This window comes from Lactuca virosa, chromosome 8 (genome assembly GCF_052849685.1).
Source record: "Lactuca virosa cultivar CGN04683 chromosome 8, Lactuca_virosa_CGN04683_v6, whole genome shotgun sequence".
Taxonomy (NCBI): domain Eukaryota; kingdom Viridiplantae; phylum Streptophyta; class Magnoliopsida; order Asterales; family Asteraceae; genus Lactuca; species Lactuca virosa.
Window position 1 is genome coordinate 43,263,212 of NC_136433.1, and position 17,040 is coordinate 43,280,251.

Consider the following 17,040-nt stretch of genomic DNA (forward strand, 5'->3'; position numbering starts at 1 on the left):
AAATATATTTAGTTCATCAACCAACAATAACCCAATTACCCATTCCCGTTATCCTCACTTTATGTCCCTAAAGCAACAACTATTACAAGGGACCTAATCTAGGATTTTCATCAGGACGGACATTACTGCAAAGGGGTTTCCTTAACAATAGATGTCCTAAAGGCAACCATGAGGGGGATAGAGTACACCGGTGAACACATCGTTCACAACACCTACAGGTTATGAGCCTGCTAGTGTTCCACTGGACTGTCTAGAATGAGTCCGTGGTCGTCATCCATACTCCGCTAGATGACTAGATCAACAACGACATTGAGGCCTCTCATCATTTTTATTTCATCACACACCAACTGACTACCCATGTTCTACCCAACATATTAGTAGATAAAATATATACATTTATATATAGCTTAAAACCTGTACAAAACATCCATTCAACAACTAGTTCAAATAAACAAATAATATATAAACACATAGCACGTATTTTTATAAGAATACTTCATATCTATGTGTTAGAAGAAAAAAGAATATACACTTACTTGATCAGAAGATGATCGGACATCACTACGACTCTAAGAGTAGTGTGCTTCGGTGAAACCGGGAGATCTTCACGCACCGGGCTTCTCGCGGACAGGGCTTCGGCTCGAAAACTCTTTTCTTTTTGGGATCTTCGGTGCTTCGGGACTCGCTTCGGGTCTCGGGATGATACCGGGGCTTCGGGGGGGGGGGGGGGGGGGGTTAAAATAGGGCTTAGAGAGAGTATTGGGAGTGAGAGAGAAGATATTGAGCAACCAAACTCGGCTGCCCCTTGAATTCTATTTATAGGGCCAACATTCTGTACTCACGTCGTGAGTTTAAAGTGTTCACGTCGTGAGCACAGTAGGTCACTGTGTTCGTCATTCGTCCACTTGCTCTGGAGGACGTCCAGTCTGTTCTCACGTCGTGAGCACTGTGCTCACCTCGTGAGTTCTGACACAGCCTCGAATAATGTGTTCCGAACTTCAGAAATTCATATCTTTCGCATACGAACTCCGTTTTCGACGTTCTTTATATCCACACGTAGGTGAGATCATGCTCTACAACTTTCGTTTAGACTCCATCGCCTAATTTTGAATTTATTTTTATTATATTATTTTTAGTAGGCCGGGACAGGAAAACTCCGTTATAAATCCATAACTTCTTCATCCGACATCCGTTTTCGTCTGTCTTTTTAGCGTTGGACTACTATCGATGAGATCTTCAATTCTCATTTAGAAAGTTTTGGCTAAATATCACTCGATCTCAATCTCGAGTTTCGGGCTGCATACTGCTAAGCTGAAACTTAGAAAAATCATAACCTCCTCATACGAAGTCAGATTTGGGCATTCTTTTTATGCACGCTCTCGGTTTAACGTATTCTACGACTTTCGTGTAGATTACTAAGGCTAGATATCGCTCTATCTTAAATTCATATTTTACGTCATTCAGCGTCGTGCCGGTTCTGTCGCGAAACTTCGACAGGTCATAACTTCTTCGTTATAACTCGGATTTCGGCATTCTTTATATATTCGGAAACCTCGTCACGACCACTACGTCTTCATGTATCGATATCGGTTCTATATAACATTTTATTTTTACGCTTATCTTTATTATTAATTCAATTAAGTCACACAATTAAGCACAAAACACATAATACTCAAATAATACATTCTTATTATTTCAAAATGAGTTACAAAGGTTAACCTAGACTATTACATCAACATTAATGCCTAGCCCAGAAACACGGGCGTTACATATAGACTATGCGGCAACCTTCTTGCTTGTTTCTTGCTATGAACTTCTTGCATGCTATTTCTTGTGACAAACCCACAACCCCTTCAACCGAGCCTTGTGCTCTGATACCAAGTGTTGGAAATCAGCCCTTCCTTTAAACCCACATACAAACCCGCAACCATCGACTCTCATGTATTGCTCAACGTTATTTGGGTTTTCTTTATGTTTCTATTTACTTGCAAATAGAAATTGATTACATCTATTACAGAAAATATCATACACTATTTATAGACTAACCAATTAAGCTGCTACACCACTACCACTACGCCACATATTGTAAACAAATTAAAGAAAATAAACATTCAACTATTTCCTCCTTATTCTCCATAATACTAGGTCAATCACAAGACTTGGTAACACCTACTTTCTGAATACTTAGTCCAATATGGACTATTCAACTGTGATCCACTTCATGATTACTGACTCTTGGATTACCCACTGACCCGCAACTCACCAGTGACCCATAACCCATCAAGATTACCCAACATAGTGTAGTGGGAACAAATTAAGTTGCCGTCAAATCCCTCTTTCCTCCCCACACGCACTGTGAACCACTCCCATTGTGAACCATCTTCCAGTATAGTGTAGTAGGAAGAGCATAGCTAGGGATTTGTTCTGTCATTGGTGTCTCCTTTTCTAGTAGTGTGCTCCCTAATAAAAAGTTATCAACGATTATAGTGTAGTTATTATTATAATGTTTCTTTTTGTAAACAACACTAGTTTCATGAAACTCTAGTCAAGTAACATGATTGGGATTAACTACATCCTCAAATCCCTTTGGTTAGTTCATGTAGATCTCCCGGTCCAATTCTCCATGCAAGAAAGCATTCTTCACATCCGTCTACCATAACTTCCAATCTTTACTAGTTGCAAGAGCTAGCAACACCCGTAGAATAGTTATCTTCGCCACTAGACTAAATGTTTCATCATAGTCCAATCCATATTGATGTGAGAACCCTTGAGCTACCAAACAAGCCTTGTATCTTTCAATTGATCCATCTGGTCGACTCTTTATTTTATAAACCCACTTGCATGAAATGGATTTTATATCTCTTGGTCTTGGTACCAGTTCCTAAGTTTGATTCTGCTCTAAGATTGTAACTTTTTCTTCCATTGCCTTCTGCCAAGCTTTATTCTTAAATCCTTCTTCATATGCCTCCGACTCTTTAACACCGTGTTCTAAAATGGCTGAATTATCATACTCGGGATTTGGCTTTCGGATTCTTTCTATCCTTCGAAGTTGTGGAGGTGGCGTCTCCCTTTCACCAGCGTTACTTGTGTGAGTTACTTCTTGCTCAATGACATCAATGTCACTTGGATCTTCAAGTATATCAACACTTGACCAAATGTGTGAAGTTTGTTCTCCCATCTTTTGTTTTAGAACTTCTTCAATATTTTCCGAGTATGGTAATACTTTATTATTTGAGGACCACCATGAAGATGCTTTATCGAACACTACATCTCTTGAAGTGTAACATCTTCCACTTGTTGGATCACAACACATCCACCCTTTTCTTTGACTGACATATCCAACAAATATACACCTGACTGCTTTCTTGACAAACTTGCTACGTAAATGGCTAGACACAAATACGTAACAGACACAACCAAATACTCGGAAGTAGATAACAGTAGGTTTCATGTTCCATAGTGTCTCAAATGGTGAGATGAAACCTAACCTTGGTTGGGGAAGTTTATTGATCACATGGGCAGCAGTTCGCATTGCAAAATCTTCCTGGGATATTCTTCGCGTGTAGCATGCTTCAACAAATTTCTGCGAGATGACGATTCTTTCTCTCAGCTACACCATTTTGTTGAGGTATGTTGGCACATGAAGAAAACCAACACATATCTCGAATAATCATCGATGAATGTCACCATGTTGGACTAAGTATTCAGAAAGTGGGTATTACGAAGTCTTGTGATTCACCGAGTATTATGGAGAATAAGGAGGAAATGGTTGCATATTTATTTTCTTTCTTTTGTTTACAATACGTGGCATAGTGGTAGTGGTGTAGCAACTTAATTGTTTAGTCTATAAATAGTGTAAGATATTTTCTTTAATAGATGTAATCAGTTTCCATTTGCAAGTAAATATAAACATACAAAAAACCCAAATAACGTTGACCAATACGTGAGAGTCGATAGTTGCGGGTTTGCAGGTGGGTTTAAAGGAATGGCTTATTTCCAACACACTGTGGTTCATTTAATCTCTCAAACCCCTTCCCAAAAATTATTTATAAAACTTGCATTATAAATCATCTGTTGTTCAGCTTAATCATATCTTCATCAATTTATCATTGGTTTCTATCACTATGTCCAAGATTTAACCGGAGCTGCTTCTGTTTTCTGCCTATAGACGTGACTAACGGGATAGACTACGACGATCATAAAGGATTAACGACGGTGTGATTTTGATCAAATGGACTGCCACAATTCTTATTTTGCCACTGGTGATGAAAGGGTGAGTGGGGAGAGAGGGAGGGGGAATTAGTGTAACAGAATGCAACTACAAGTTAACAAAACATGAATATTGCTTATGGTTTGAAATTGAAAGTTGGACCGAAGTTTATAATCAACTTTAAAAAATTTATCTTAAAAACGTTATTGATTTCGGGAAATGATTTTTGTCATAAAATTGTTTTATTACTTGCTCGCTCATATCATAGAAACCTTAGGAAAAAAAAAAGTCAAGAATGTTTTTATATAATTTTTGTTGTGAGGATCACTTATATAGCAATTTTACAAGAAAATATGTTACATGAAATTGATAATTAACTTGTGATACATATTTGAAAGTTAGTCACTTCATCATATAATATGTTTTCTTAAGCATTTTAGTTATTAAACACATTAAATGAGGAAAAAGTTAATCGATCTTATCAAAAAATTTGTCGCCTACTTGTAACTTAATCACGTCAACTACGTGTTGCATGCTCATAAAGTCAATCCTGTCACAACTTATACAATCTCACTATAACATCTTTCTAATTACATCCAAAACACTAGCGATCCACTCTTGCTCATTTCAATTCTGATTTTTCATCATGTCTAAAGAAGTAATTTATCACACCGCACCCACAACCTACGCCGCAACAACCACTGTCGTGGAGGTGGGGCATGAGACCGTCGAGCAGTCAGATCGTGGAATGTTTTATATTTTCGGGAAGAAGGAAGAAGAGACAAAATTTGATGACGAACAGCAAGTTCTGAAGGTTAAATCGGAGAAGTTAAAGCAGGATTTGCTCGACTTTATACAGGGTCATACGAATTCCAGTGGTGTAAGTTTTCAGTCTCCATTACAGATTTAAATACCGTTGTAAGATGAATGTACGCGGGAGTATTTATGAATGAAGTACAACCAGTGATGATAGAGCCTTTGATCAATTATGTTCTTTAATTTTCCACATAATAACTATAACTTTTGAATCATTCAGTTCATTAAAATGGATTATTTGATCAAATGGTAAACTAGAATTGTTTGTTTCCTTTTTGACATAATCCGTGTGAATGTCTGATTATGATGATATAACTAAAAATATGTTTTCTTTGGTGAAATTTCTTTACAGTCAAATGTGATCCAGGACAAGACATCTGTACCAATCCAGAAATACAAAGAAGAAACTCATGTTGTCCAATCAATGGAGAAAAAAGGTTTCATCGAAAAGATCAAAAGTGATCACCAGGACAAGACGTCTGTACCAATCCAGAAAGGCGAAGAAACTCATGTTGTCCAATCAAAGGAGAAAAAGGGTATCATCGAAAAGATCAAAGACAAACTCCACGACAGCCCAATCGAAAAGATCAAGGAGAAACTCCCCGGCCACCACAAGAAGACGGAGGAGGTGCATGGTGCTCATCCACCAACACCTGCGGTGGTGGCACACGCCCATGAAGGTGAGCATAAGGAGAAAAAGGGTATTTTTGAGAAAATAAAAGATAAAATCCCAGGGCATCATCCAAAGAGTGAGGAAGAAAAGAAAGGAAAATGAAACGGAAGAGCATTTGTTACTTGATTGCGAGGTCGCGGCTCAGGTATGAGTGTGATTACTTATATCATATGCAAATGCAAATGGAAAAGGTTAAGCAAATGGGTTTGTGGGTTTATATAACGTTTTCTTTCTTTTGGCTTTTTGTTTGTTGTTTTTTTGGTGCTTCAAAATAAGTGTTGTTTCATGTAATTTTTAGTTTGGTGTTTATTTATTTGGGTTAATTATAGATGTGTATTGTATTATAGAATGTTATATAATGTACGTATCGGTGCTACATGATCTTTATATCTTTATATAAATACTAGTTTATAAGATGTGGGAACCACGAGTTATAAAATTAATTAAACTTTCATAATAAAAATTTATAATGGTTAATTAATTATTTTAAATAAGTCATTTTAAATAAATTATTAATTAAGACATATATCAAAATTTTAAAGTTATTATAACTTCAAATTTAAAATGTAATTAGAAAATATAAATTTGAATTTTGAAATGAGTTGCCTAATATATCTACATGACACATGACATAATATTAATGAAGAGTTGTATGAGAGTGACACTTGGCAAAAGGAGATTAAAACTATTCATTTATTAGAATAGGGATTATATAACGTATGTATCCGTGCTACATGATCTTTATATCTTTATATAGGTTGGGGTCTCATGTCATTTCTTATTAAAAACTTTTTTGAAAAAACAATATTAGATTCCACATATATCTTATATTACCCTTCAACTATCTGATTAAGTTAGAGTTTTTTTTAAACTTATCTTTGCATTGTGAAATAAGCATGAATCAAGCAAGAGGTGGGTACATATTTGCTTTTACTTAATTTTGGTAGTGAACCCCCTTTTTCGTGGACTCTAGTCTTCTACTTAAAAATAGAGAAAAAAATGATTTTGATGCGGAGGAATGAGAGTACGGAAGAAAGAAATAAAAGAATCTTATTAAACACAAGTAAACAGTACTGTGGACGCAGAACAAAATTTCAAGAGTAACACACATGATTTTAGGGACAACATACCGAAAAATTTACATTATGTCGGAAAATTTCTCAAAAAATTTACATTATGCTACAAAAATTAGATGGGTTGCACCGGTCACTCCGAGAACCCCCTAAATTTGTCCATGCGGGTAAGTCGCTTATTTAATGGTATTATCATAAAACTTTTACTTAATATTTTTATTTGTATACTAGAATGGATTTATTGTACCTCAACGGTATAGATGTAATGAGAATATTGTGTTTATTTTCCAAGTGGTAGAGGTTTAACTCTCGTTGTGGCCAAATATATAGATTTAAGAGTATGATTAGTAGATGTGAGTTAGTCGTTCTAAAAAAATTATATTATATATGATTCGTTTATTCGTATAAACATAATTATGAACAAGATAAGAACTTAGCGGTTAATGATCCATGTTGATGTGGTGCCATATAAAATTAGTTGATTCACCAAGATGATATGTTACTTATGTGTGTTCATCAAACCGCCCTTACCGCATAACACGTTTTAGAACTTTCATGGCGTGGTTTATAATTTTGTTAAACCGCACAATAAGGTACTGTTTGTGTGTGTTTTGATTACCAAGGACCTCACTCAATCCATCACTGATGACCCGACATGTTAACCTCCATACCCTTTTTCCATCAAGCAATACATGCAGACCGTCTAAAGAGTTCATTCGGGAGGTCGATGGTCCAAGCCTTTCCACCACTAGGCCACAAAGGTGATTGTTTTGTATGTTGCTTTTAGCTACAAAACCATAGTTTAAACCACACCAACATTAACTTTTAAAGACAATATACATTCATCCTTCATTGTACATTACACGTTAGACACAGAGTGATGCCATTCCAAGACATAATGGACAAATAAAGTCAAATGTATGTTGTTTGACAAGTTGTCTGTCACACCCCTAACCGGCGGCAGAAACGTTGGGTGGTGAGACGACATCATGAATCACAGTCATTTACATACACAGAACAAGCACAACAAATAACCTAATATCAGAAATATTATTACTGATAAAGGGTTTACATTGCTACTTTTCACAGTTACATCAACTGAAATACATAAGTAACCCTCCAATGGGAGGCTACTGTGACAACCTGAAATTTCTAACTTGTGTAAACATTCAAATTTATCTGTGTTAGACTCATTTTTGTTTCCAGTTATCACTGTTTGGAGCCTGTTTTGAGTATTCTAACCCTAGTGAAACAAAGGAATCAATATTTGGAAGTATCAGTTTAAGTTCTAAACTACCTAGCAACCGTAAACCTCCTCAAAAAGGAGTTTATGGTCGAGACCTTGAGTATACGGTCAGGGTAACCGTAAGCTCGCTTACGGTCAGGAGAAACCCCCCCCCCTTTGACCGAGAACTCTACCCTATATATAGGGTATTCAACCTTCATTTCACACTTTAAACACTTCAAAGGCTTTCTCTCTCTACTCTCTCTCTTCAATTTTCGAGTTTTGCTCAAGAGATCCTCAAGAACACGGTTGTGTTTTTGACCAAAACACCTTCTTTGCCTTCAAAAACCGTAAGCATCATCTTCCCCTTCATGAATCGAGTTAAAATCCTTCATTTTGGACTTAAGATCATCACTCTTTGCCTGAACAAAAGAATTTACGGTCCTATGAATCTTCATAGACCGTCAACCCTTATAAAGAGTGTTCTTTTAGCCTTTACCCTTCCTAAGGCTAAGCATGGTCCCTAGAATCCGATGCCTTTGAATGAAGCCCTTGAAAACCATCATTTGTACAAGATTGATGAGTTTACGGTCTAGTGTATCTCCTTAGACCGTACACCCTTTAGTGACCGTAAACTCATGGACCGTACACCCTTCAATGACCATGAACCCATGGAACCGTAAACCCATGGAACCGTGAACTCCATGACCGTAAGGTCATTGGACCGTAAACACAAGGACCGTGAACACTGGACCGTGAACTCCAATGGTCATACCTTTTTTACTGTAAACTCTATAGGGTGGCCATATACCCTAGTTATGCAATCATATGTGATTGTATCCAATAAATCTTAGAGTTTCCTAGCCTATAAGGGTGTTACCCTTCTTATTTAGTCGTCCATGCACTAAAATTCATACACATACTTGTCTACATGTGTCTGTTAGGATCATTGTGTGCTCAAGGTTACACCTGACACTCTGCACTTCCAACTGCACATCAGAACCACTCACAGAAGGTGAGTTCATACCCCTACATTTTTCATGTTTTTAATGTTTTCATGGGGAGAATAAAAGCTAAACTTAAATGCTTTCAATAATATAAAACTCATGAAATTCTCATACTTTAACCCCTTTTGTACTGTGTTGAGCATAAGGGACTTTTTCACTAAAATTGCATAGTTTTCCGGACTCGCTATTCACTACGTATTCATGCAAACTATAATCGGTATAGTTTGGGATTTTCTAAACATAACAAGTACAGAAACTTTCACTACTAAACATATAAACTAAGGCAGAAACAGTTTACAATTTATATCACTACTTCATCATGGTATTCATAACTGTAATTATCACTACATACGGTATACATACGGATTTTCACTATGGTAGAACGCTACTACACTACATGTAAACTAGTTTGTACGATACTGTGAGGCGCTACTTCAATGTTGTACCCTTAGGTGTACATGGATAAATCCTATCATAGTATAACCAGAGTCTCCTGGAGGGAGAGCGTGAGATTTGTGAATAGATCTATTCGGGACTGACAATCCCACACCTGAACTGCTAGCTACAGTTAGGCGGGCACGCCTGGGGTGTACAAATGTCATTTAACTTGATGCCTGAAGAACGTTGGAAAGGTATCTAGTCATATCAAGCATGGTTATACGACTCACATTATGTATAAATCACCTTTAGTTTACAACCTGGCACTCTTCAACAGTTTTATTTATACTAAATAGAACTAACGCACGCTACGTATACTAGCTAAAGCCAGGGTTTTCAAACATAACCGATTATGCAATGGTTTCACATACAAAATACTTATACTTCATGATTAGCCTTAGCTAGTAACATGAGGTAGTATTTTCGCATATCACTACAGTTTTCAGTAACGAACATTCATGGTTTTATTACAAAACTGATAACACTACATTCTCACTAAAGAAAATATCGGATTTTCTTGAAACTATACAAACACTTTTACAAGCTCATCAACAAGTTTTCATTACAAACTACTGCTTATGAACTCACCAGCTTTATGTTGATATTTTCAAACTGCTTGTATTCTCAGGAAATCAGTAGACAGGTACCTGCTGGATTTTTGAGGAGTTGGAGTAATAAGAGTTTATGCTTATATTCATGCAAACTATTGATGTAATTCAAACAAGCTTCAGACAATTACAAATTGATGTAAACATTTTTATCTAAGTATTCACTGTAATAGTTGTGTTACTATGATTGCTATTATACATTGGTTGTGATGCTACACATGACGTCCTCCACCTCAGAACGTTTCCGCCATCTCAGTTTTGGGGTGTGACAGCTACTAAAACTAATCTATAGAAGACTGTGACTCCATGACTTTATTCCATAATTGAAATCATCATGCTCTTATTTCATGAGAATACATGCATCCTGTCACACCCCCAAACCGGAACGGCGGAACCGTTCGGGGGCGGAGGACGTCATGTTTAGTATCACAACACATGCATCATAGTAATCAAAGTAACAACGACCTTTGTATAAATATTAAAGTGTTTACAATGTATTAGATTCACAAAAGACTGACTCCAAAGTAAATAACAAAACAAGACATGAAGCTATATGCTCCGTCTTCTGAATCCCAGTGCGCGTACCTGTCTACTAGTTTCCTGAGAATACAAGTTATTTTGAAAGAGTAGATCAGCATTTAAGCTGGTGAGTTCATAAGTATTTTAGTGATGAAAAGTAAACTGTAAGTTATTTTAGAAAAGTTTGCATGTTCCTCCAGAAAATCCTATATCTTCTGATGTGATGAAAGATAAGTAAAAATGACTCTAGAATTCCTTCTATGAGTACTAAATGGATACAAGTTATATACAACCCAGAGTAAATAGACAATCTATTGTGTGAATCTTACCTAAGCCCACAACCAAACAAGGAACATGAAATGAGGCGGAAGTCACACATCTCATTGTTTGTTAGATCTTCATTGTATATAACCCTGGCGTATTCATTTGGTACTTACGGAGTTAACTGTAATAGTTCTTTTATATTTGATGAAAACATTCTTTAAGAAAATAATATATTTCCTTTAGTAAAAATGGTAACCACAATAGTTCCTTCTATAATCACTTAGTTTATACTAGCTATATATAATCTAATATCGAACGAACAGTTAATTGTGTGAATCTACCCTAAGCCCACAACCAAACAAGGAACAGGAAATGAGGCGGAAAACACACATTCAACTGCCTATCGGATATTAATTATATATAACCCTGATGTATAAACTAAGGTATTATAGACTTAACCATTTAAGGTCCTTTTTAGTTATACTGGTTTAATAATGCGTATCAAACCTTTTATAGATAAGTTTCTAGTTACATCTACTTAATGTTCTATCTGAAAAGTATGTTTTTGTACTAGAAAGCGGTGTACTGAATTTGTATGTTATGACCTGACCCATACCTGTTACTCCCTATGATTACTTGGTGTATACAGGATATATATACATCAAGATCGAATGGATAGTAGGCTGTGTGTATCTGCTCTAAGCCCACAAACAAACAAGGAACAGGAAATAAGGCGGAAAGCACACATCCTACTGCCTGTCGGATCTGATTAATATATACCCCTAATGTATCCATCAAGGAATCATAGATTTAGCATTATAGGCCCCCTTTTAACTGAATGTTCATGTTACTAGTAAGTTATGTGGCGTTGTTCTATTGTTTAGGAAGACTACTAGAAGTAATGTAATCCTGTACTCTAAACGCCTCAGTCGATACTGCTGTGAGTTTTATATATCGCTATTTACTATTGTCCGGTACTTTGTAGATGTACCCTTTTTAAGTAAACTCTGGTACTTTGTAGATGTACCCCATATATCACTCGATACTTTGTAGATGTACCCCATATATATAACTTGGAACTTTGTAGATGCACCACATATATATAACCTTATACCATGTTTATTATCATATTTTGTTTAGAACAATAAGTTAATGATACGTTCCCTTCCTAGGTTACTGGGAGTGTAAAGTATAAGTATGTAAATCATGATTTGTTCTTTTGTTCTAGAATATAGTATGTTCCTTCCTGTTCTAGTTATAGTATGTTCCTCCATGTTCTAGTTATAGTATGTAGTAACCCTCTAAACTATACCTATTATAGTTTACTAGTATGTTATGTTTGAACTGTCACTGGCCTGTAGAAAAGACTCAACTAGCTACTGAGTTAAACATGTACTTTAAAATGGATTTTTATAAACAACAAACTAATATCTCTTAAAAAGAGTTTTTTGAATTGTTTTGATCACTTACAAAAGCATAAGAAATCTTTTAATGTGATGGTTATTATAGGTAAATATTTACACAATATTTATTGTGTTCAAATTGTATCCCCCCCCCCCCCTTAAAAGAATTTAAAAACATTTAAAAGATAGATTATAGGGGTATGAACTCACCTTATGTGGGTGATTCAATTGAAGATTCAAGTAAGGATGAGAAGTTCCACGAATGAAGTCTCGAATCACAAACGAGTCTTAACTGACATATATTGATACATATATGTATATTATTAGTGTTTAAAACAACTAACATGTAAGGGAAACAACCTTAGGAACTAGGAAACACTCTCAATGGAGTGTTAGAATCACATATGATTGATCACAAGGAGTTCACGGCCAAACTCTAGGAGTTCACGGCCTTGGGAGGGTTCACGGCCCAGGATCCTATGAAGGGTTTACGACCCTTATGAAGGGTTCACGACCGTGAACCCTTGAAGATCTTGAATATGGTGACAAAGAGTGGTGAATCAAGGGTAGAACAAAAGGTGTTCCTAAGCATGAACAAGTAAGGGATGAGTTGCTTACGTTTTGGAGTGAAAAGTGAGCCTTCACTTGATGATAGTTGAGAGAGAATGGGTAGTTCACGACCAATAGGAGAAGAAGTGAAGGAAAAATGGCAAAAATTCATCCTTATAGGAGGGGTTCACGGCCTAACAAGGGTTCACGGCCGTGAACATGGACCTTGGCCGTGAACCTCACTTGTTGAGGTTTTATGGCTCATTTGATGTTCTAGGCTCTTGGTTCTTACGTGGTTCACTTCCTAACGCACAATCCTTGAGTGCACTAGGCTTAAAACTCATTAAAATGACCCTTAACAAAGCTAAAAGGCAATAGAAACAAGTCTGACTTTTGGTTGATTGGATTGACTTACAAGATAGAAATTTACGAGTTGTCACACATCCTGAAAGAGTGTCAACTAAAAAGTTGGTGAGTTCACACGTTTGTAATAACTTAAACCAAAAGTACTTCTATACTAAAAGTTTGTCTACTGAACGTGTACTTTTATCGAAAAAGTATGTTTACTGAAAGTGTACTCTATATACAAATGGTATGTTGTTGAAAGTGTACTTTTCTACCAAAAAGTATGTTACTAAAAGTGTAATTTTCTACCAAAAGTATGATACTGAAAGTGCACCTTCTACCAAAAAGTATGTTACTGAAAGTGTACTTTTCTACCAAAAGTATGTTACTGAAAGTGTATTTTTATACCAAAAAGTATGTTACTGAAAGTGTAATTTTCTACCAAAAGGTATGTTACTGAAAGTGTAATTTTCTACCAAAAGGTATGTTACTAAAAGTTTACTTTTCTACCAAAAAGTATGTTATTGAAAGTTTACTTTTCTACCAAAACTTATGTTACCGAAAGTGTACTTTTCTACCAAAAAGTATGTTACTGCTAGTGTGAATTATTATTAGAAGTATGTCACTGAAAGTGTAGTTTCCCACCAAAAGTATGTTACTGAAAGTGTACTTTCCTACGAAAAGTATGTTACTAAAAGTGTACTTTTCTACCAAAAAGCGTGTTACTAAAAGTGTATTTTTCTACCAAAGAGTATGTCTGTTATAGCGTTGATAAATACTTTTCGAGGCCGAAAAGCATTATTTGCATATATAGATTGTTTTCTATCTTATATATAATGTATCTTTTTTATCCTGAGTTTTCATAACTGAGTTCCGGATAAAAATATAATCCTTGCATGTCTATAGGTTTTGCAAGTTTCCTATATATTTTATAATGTATATTTCTTACCCTAAGTTCCTGATAAAAAGATATTCCTTATATGTCTATAGGTTTTTCAAGTTTCATATATATATATATATATATATATATATATATATATATATATATATATATTATTCACTATGAGTGCCATAACCGAGCTATTTCAGATAGATATGTCTCTCTCGATGCTTCATTTGGGTGCCAATGTAGTAAAAGAAAATTATCACCCGGTGTCACTCGACCGTCAAAGTTGTAGCTAGCAACCACATATGGGGATGTCAACCCGTATAGATTTATATATATTTCTCCCGCTCTTAAGAATTAACGGTATAAGCCCAAGGTCTTTCTAAGTATAGTGATAATTAGTTTGATGAATAAGATGCTCACATGAATTTGAAACATATTAATAACCCTAACTTTAATAACAAGTTTTTGGTTGTTATTCACTCAGTAATACACAATATTTCAACATTCCTTAATTCGAAGTTCCACAGTTGTAACACTCCAAAAATCAAAGAAATTTTAAAATTTTAAAATCAAGCATCAACCAATCATTGTTTACAAAAAGAGTCATTGTTTCAAAAGTATTATTCAAAATCAGAGTTTTCCCAAGATCCAATAACACAAAACAGGAAGATGTGCACGATCGCACCTTCGTTTTCCCTCGATCATCAGAAATACCTGAAACAATAAACTGAAACTGTAATCCAAAGCTTAGTGTGTTCCCCCAAAGTACCATCACACAACATATCAAATACATAGATTAGCATGTTGGATTGCCATGCATACCCCATACTGGGTCCACAACCTCCCGGGTGGAATACCCTTGGCCCACAACCTCCCGGTTGGAATCCCCTAGCCACAACCTCCCGGTTGGAATCCCCCGGTCTATTGACTGACATCACAAAGCAGTAGTCTCAACCCCAACATAACATGTCGACATATAACAAGTAATATACATAATCAACAGACAGATAATTATACAGCCAGTAATCACAGGTAGTCCTACAGATCTACCAGTTTAATGCATATCAGTAACTACAGATAATCAAACATGTTTATCATATGCTCAACATATCATAACTCAGTATCTAATAGGATATCAATCTAGTGGGCCGGCTTTGGTGCCTTCGACCCGTAACTATAGTGACGGAAACTCACATCTTAGTCTGCAAAGATATCTGACAGAACACAGCTCTGAATGACAACTCAACCGGTCACCTAAACACCAAATAATGACAGATCTCAAGTACCACTCAATTTACCTAAAATACCCTTAGGTTAAAGTTGGTCGAAGGTCAAAGTCAACAAACCAGTCGAGTCAACCCAGCCGAGGCGGCCTGACTGAGTACGCTGGGAGTACTCATCTGTATGCGGGGCGTACGATGGTTGACACACGTACGCCCCACGTATGCTAGGTACACCCTGCGTATGTGAGCCCGCCACAACAATTACAAAAATGCCACTATACGCCATTTTGCAAGCTTTCTCATGCATAAGGGCTAAATTTTAATAACTCAACATAATTAGGGTTAAAATTAAAAATACCTCATCATTAGGATGTTACAATAATATTACTACTGAATTTTGTATTGAGATAGAGTTTCTACAATACAATTCTACTATATTAGTTTATTGATATTTAATCAATTTGATGGCTCTAATTTTATATTATAAGTTTTCGGACAAAATATCTACAATATTATTCACTATTATAATCCTTGTTTATTTAAATGTTGCAAACTGTTTTCTCTTAATTCTACCTGCAGTGATACTGATCCAACCACATGACTTGGAACGGATTCCCAAAATCGAGCTTCGGATACTTCAACAACATCTTCAAGGGACGCCACCAAGCAAAAAAAAACATGTCAAATGTTGTAATAGAAAGCCACTGCTTGTTTTGAAGAGTGGCATCACAAGCATAAAAACAGAACATGAAATTAATACCAAACACAAAACTCCAGCATTTTCAACCCTGAAAAACAAAAACATAAATGTATTACATACACAAAAGAGAATAAAATTTAAGTATTAGTTTGTTTATTATATAAAACTTACCCGATGCTCAATAGCCAAGATGCCAAAATCAAACCTGCACTAAAAAAAACAACAACAACAACAACACATAACCACCTTTAATAGAATTTATTGTTTTCCTAAATGAATTAAATTATGTTAATGTAAAAAAGATGAAACCAAACAAATATGCAATTATACCTACGAATGGATTCAACAACAACATGCAAGCAAACTGAGTGGTAGTTCATATTCTCTGCATTTCTATAAACTGAAAATCAGAAAGGTAAAATCAATTATATCATGCTTTCATATTTCTATAACTTATCATCACAAATATCCTAAAAGCAAAAGGAAAACTTACCAAGACTAACACGAGCATAACTCCTGAAGAACGAAATGCCAATGAGATTCACAAACAAGTTAGTTATTGCAGAAACGATCAAGTAATGTCTACATTTGACAATGGTAAAACTGTAAATAACAAAAAACCAATTGATTCAAATATCATACATATAAAAATATCAAGAACATGCTTCTTTAACCATGATTAAAAGTTCAATGTACTCATCTACAACTACTGTTTGTGGGATGGAGGAGTAAAAATCATCAACAACAAAATACACTCAAAACCCCCAAAAATATCGTTATTTTCTAAGATTAGTACATAACCTAGAACAGATTACAATAAATCAACCTTACTATCAACAAAAACCACGATATCACATGATCAATATATCTAACCACAAATCAGAAGCCTAAATCTATAATAAAAAAACATATAACAACTAGAAATCAAAAGTCTAGATTACCGAATATGAAGTATTGGATTTGAAATTAGGTCGTCGGTAGGAGGACGACGATCAACGGACTAAAGCAAGCGGCAGAGGGTGACTAAGAGACGTGAGAAGCACGATGGTTGACAGGGTCGTTCAACTGCTAGAGATAGGCACGATAGTCAAAGATCGC

The 17,040-nt window shown here is 35.7% G+C and overlaps 1 protein-coding gene and 1 pseudogene across 1 annotated transcript; one reads left to right on the top strand and one right to left on the bottom strand.

Moving 5' to 3' along the window:
• Positions 1-4,761: 4,761 nt before the first annotated feature.
• LOC145134107 (uncharacterized) lies at positions 4,762-6,113 on the top strand. The gene is made up of 2 exons (XM_079069016.1): positions 4,762-5,090; positions 5,379-6,113. The coding sequence occupies exons 1-2, from the start codon at positions 4,857-4,859 to the stop codon at positions 5,799-5,801; spliced, it is 657 nt and encodes a 218-aa protein (XP_078925142.1). The 5' UTR covers positions 4,762-4,856; the 3' UTR covers positions 5,802-6,113.
• A 9,651-nt stretch (positions 6,114-15,764) lies between these two features.
• Positions 15,765-17,040, bottom strand: part of LOC145130293 (metal tolerance protein C2-like) — a 36,965-nt pseudogene continuing 35,689 nt past the window's right edge.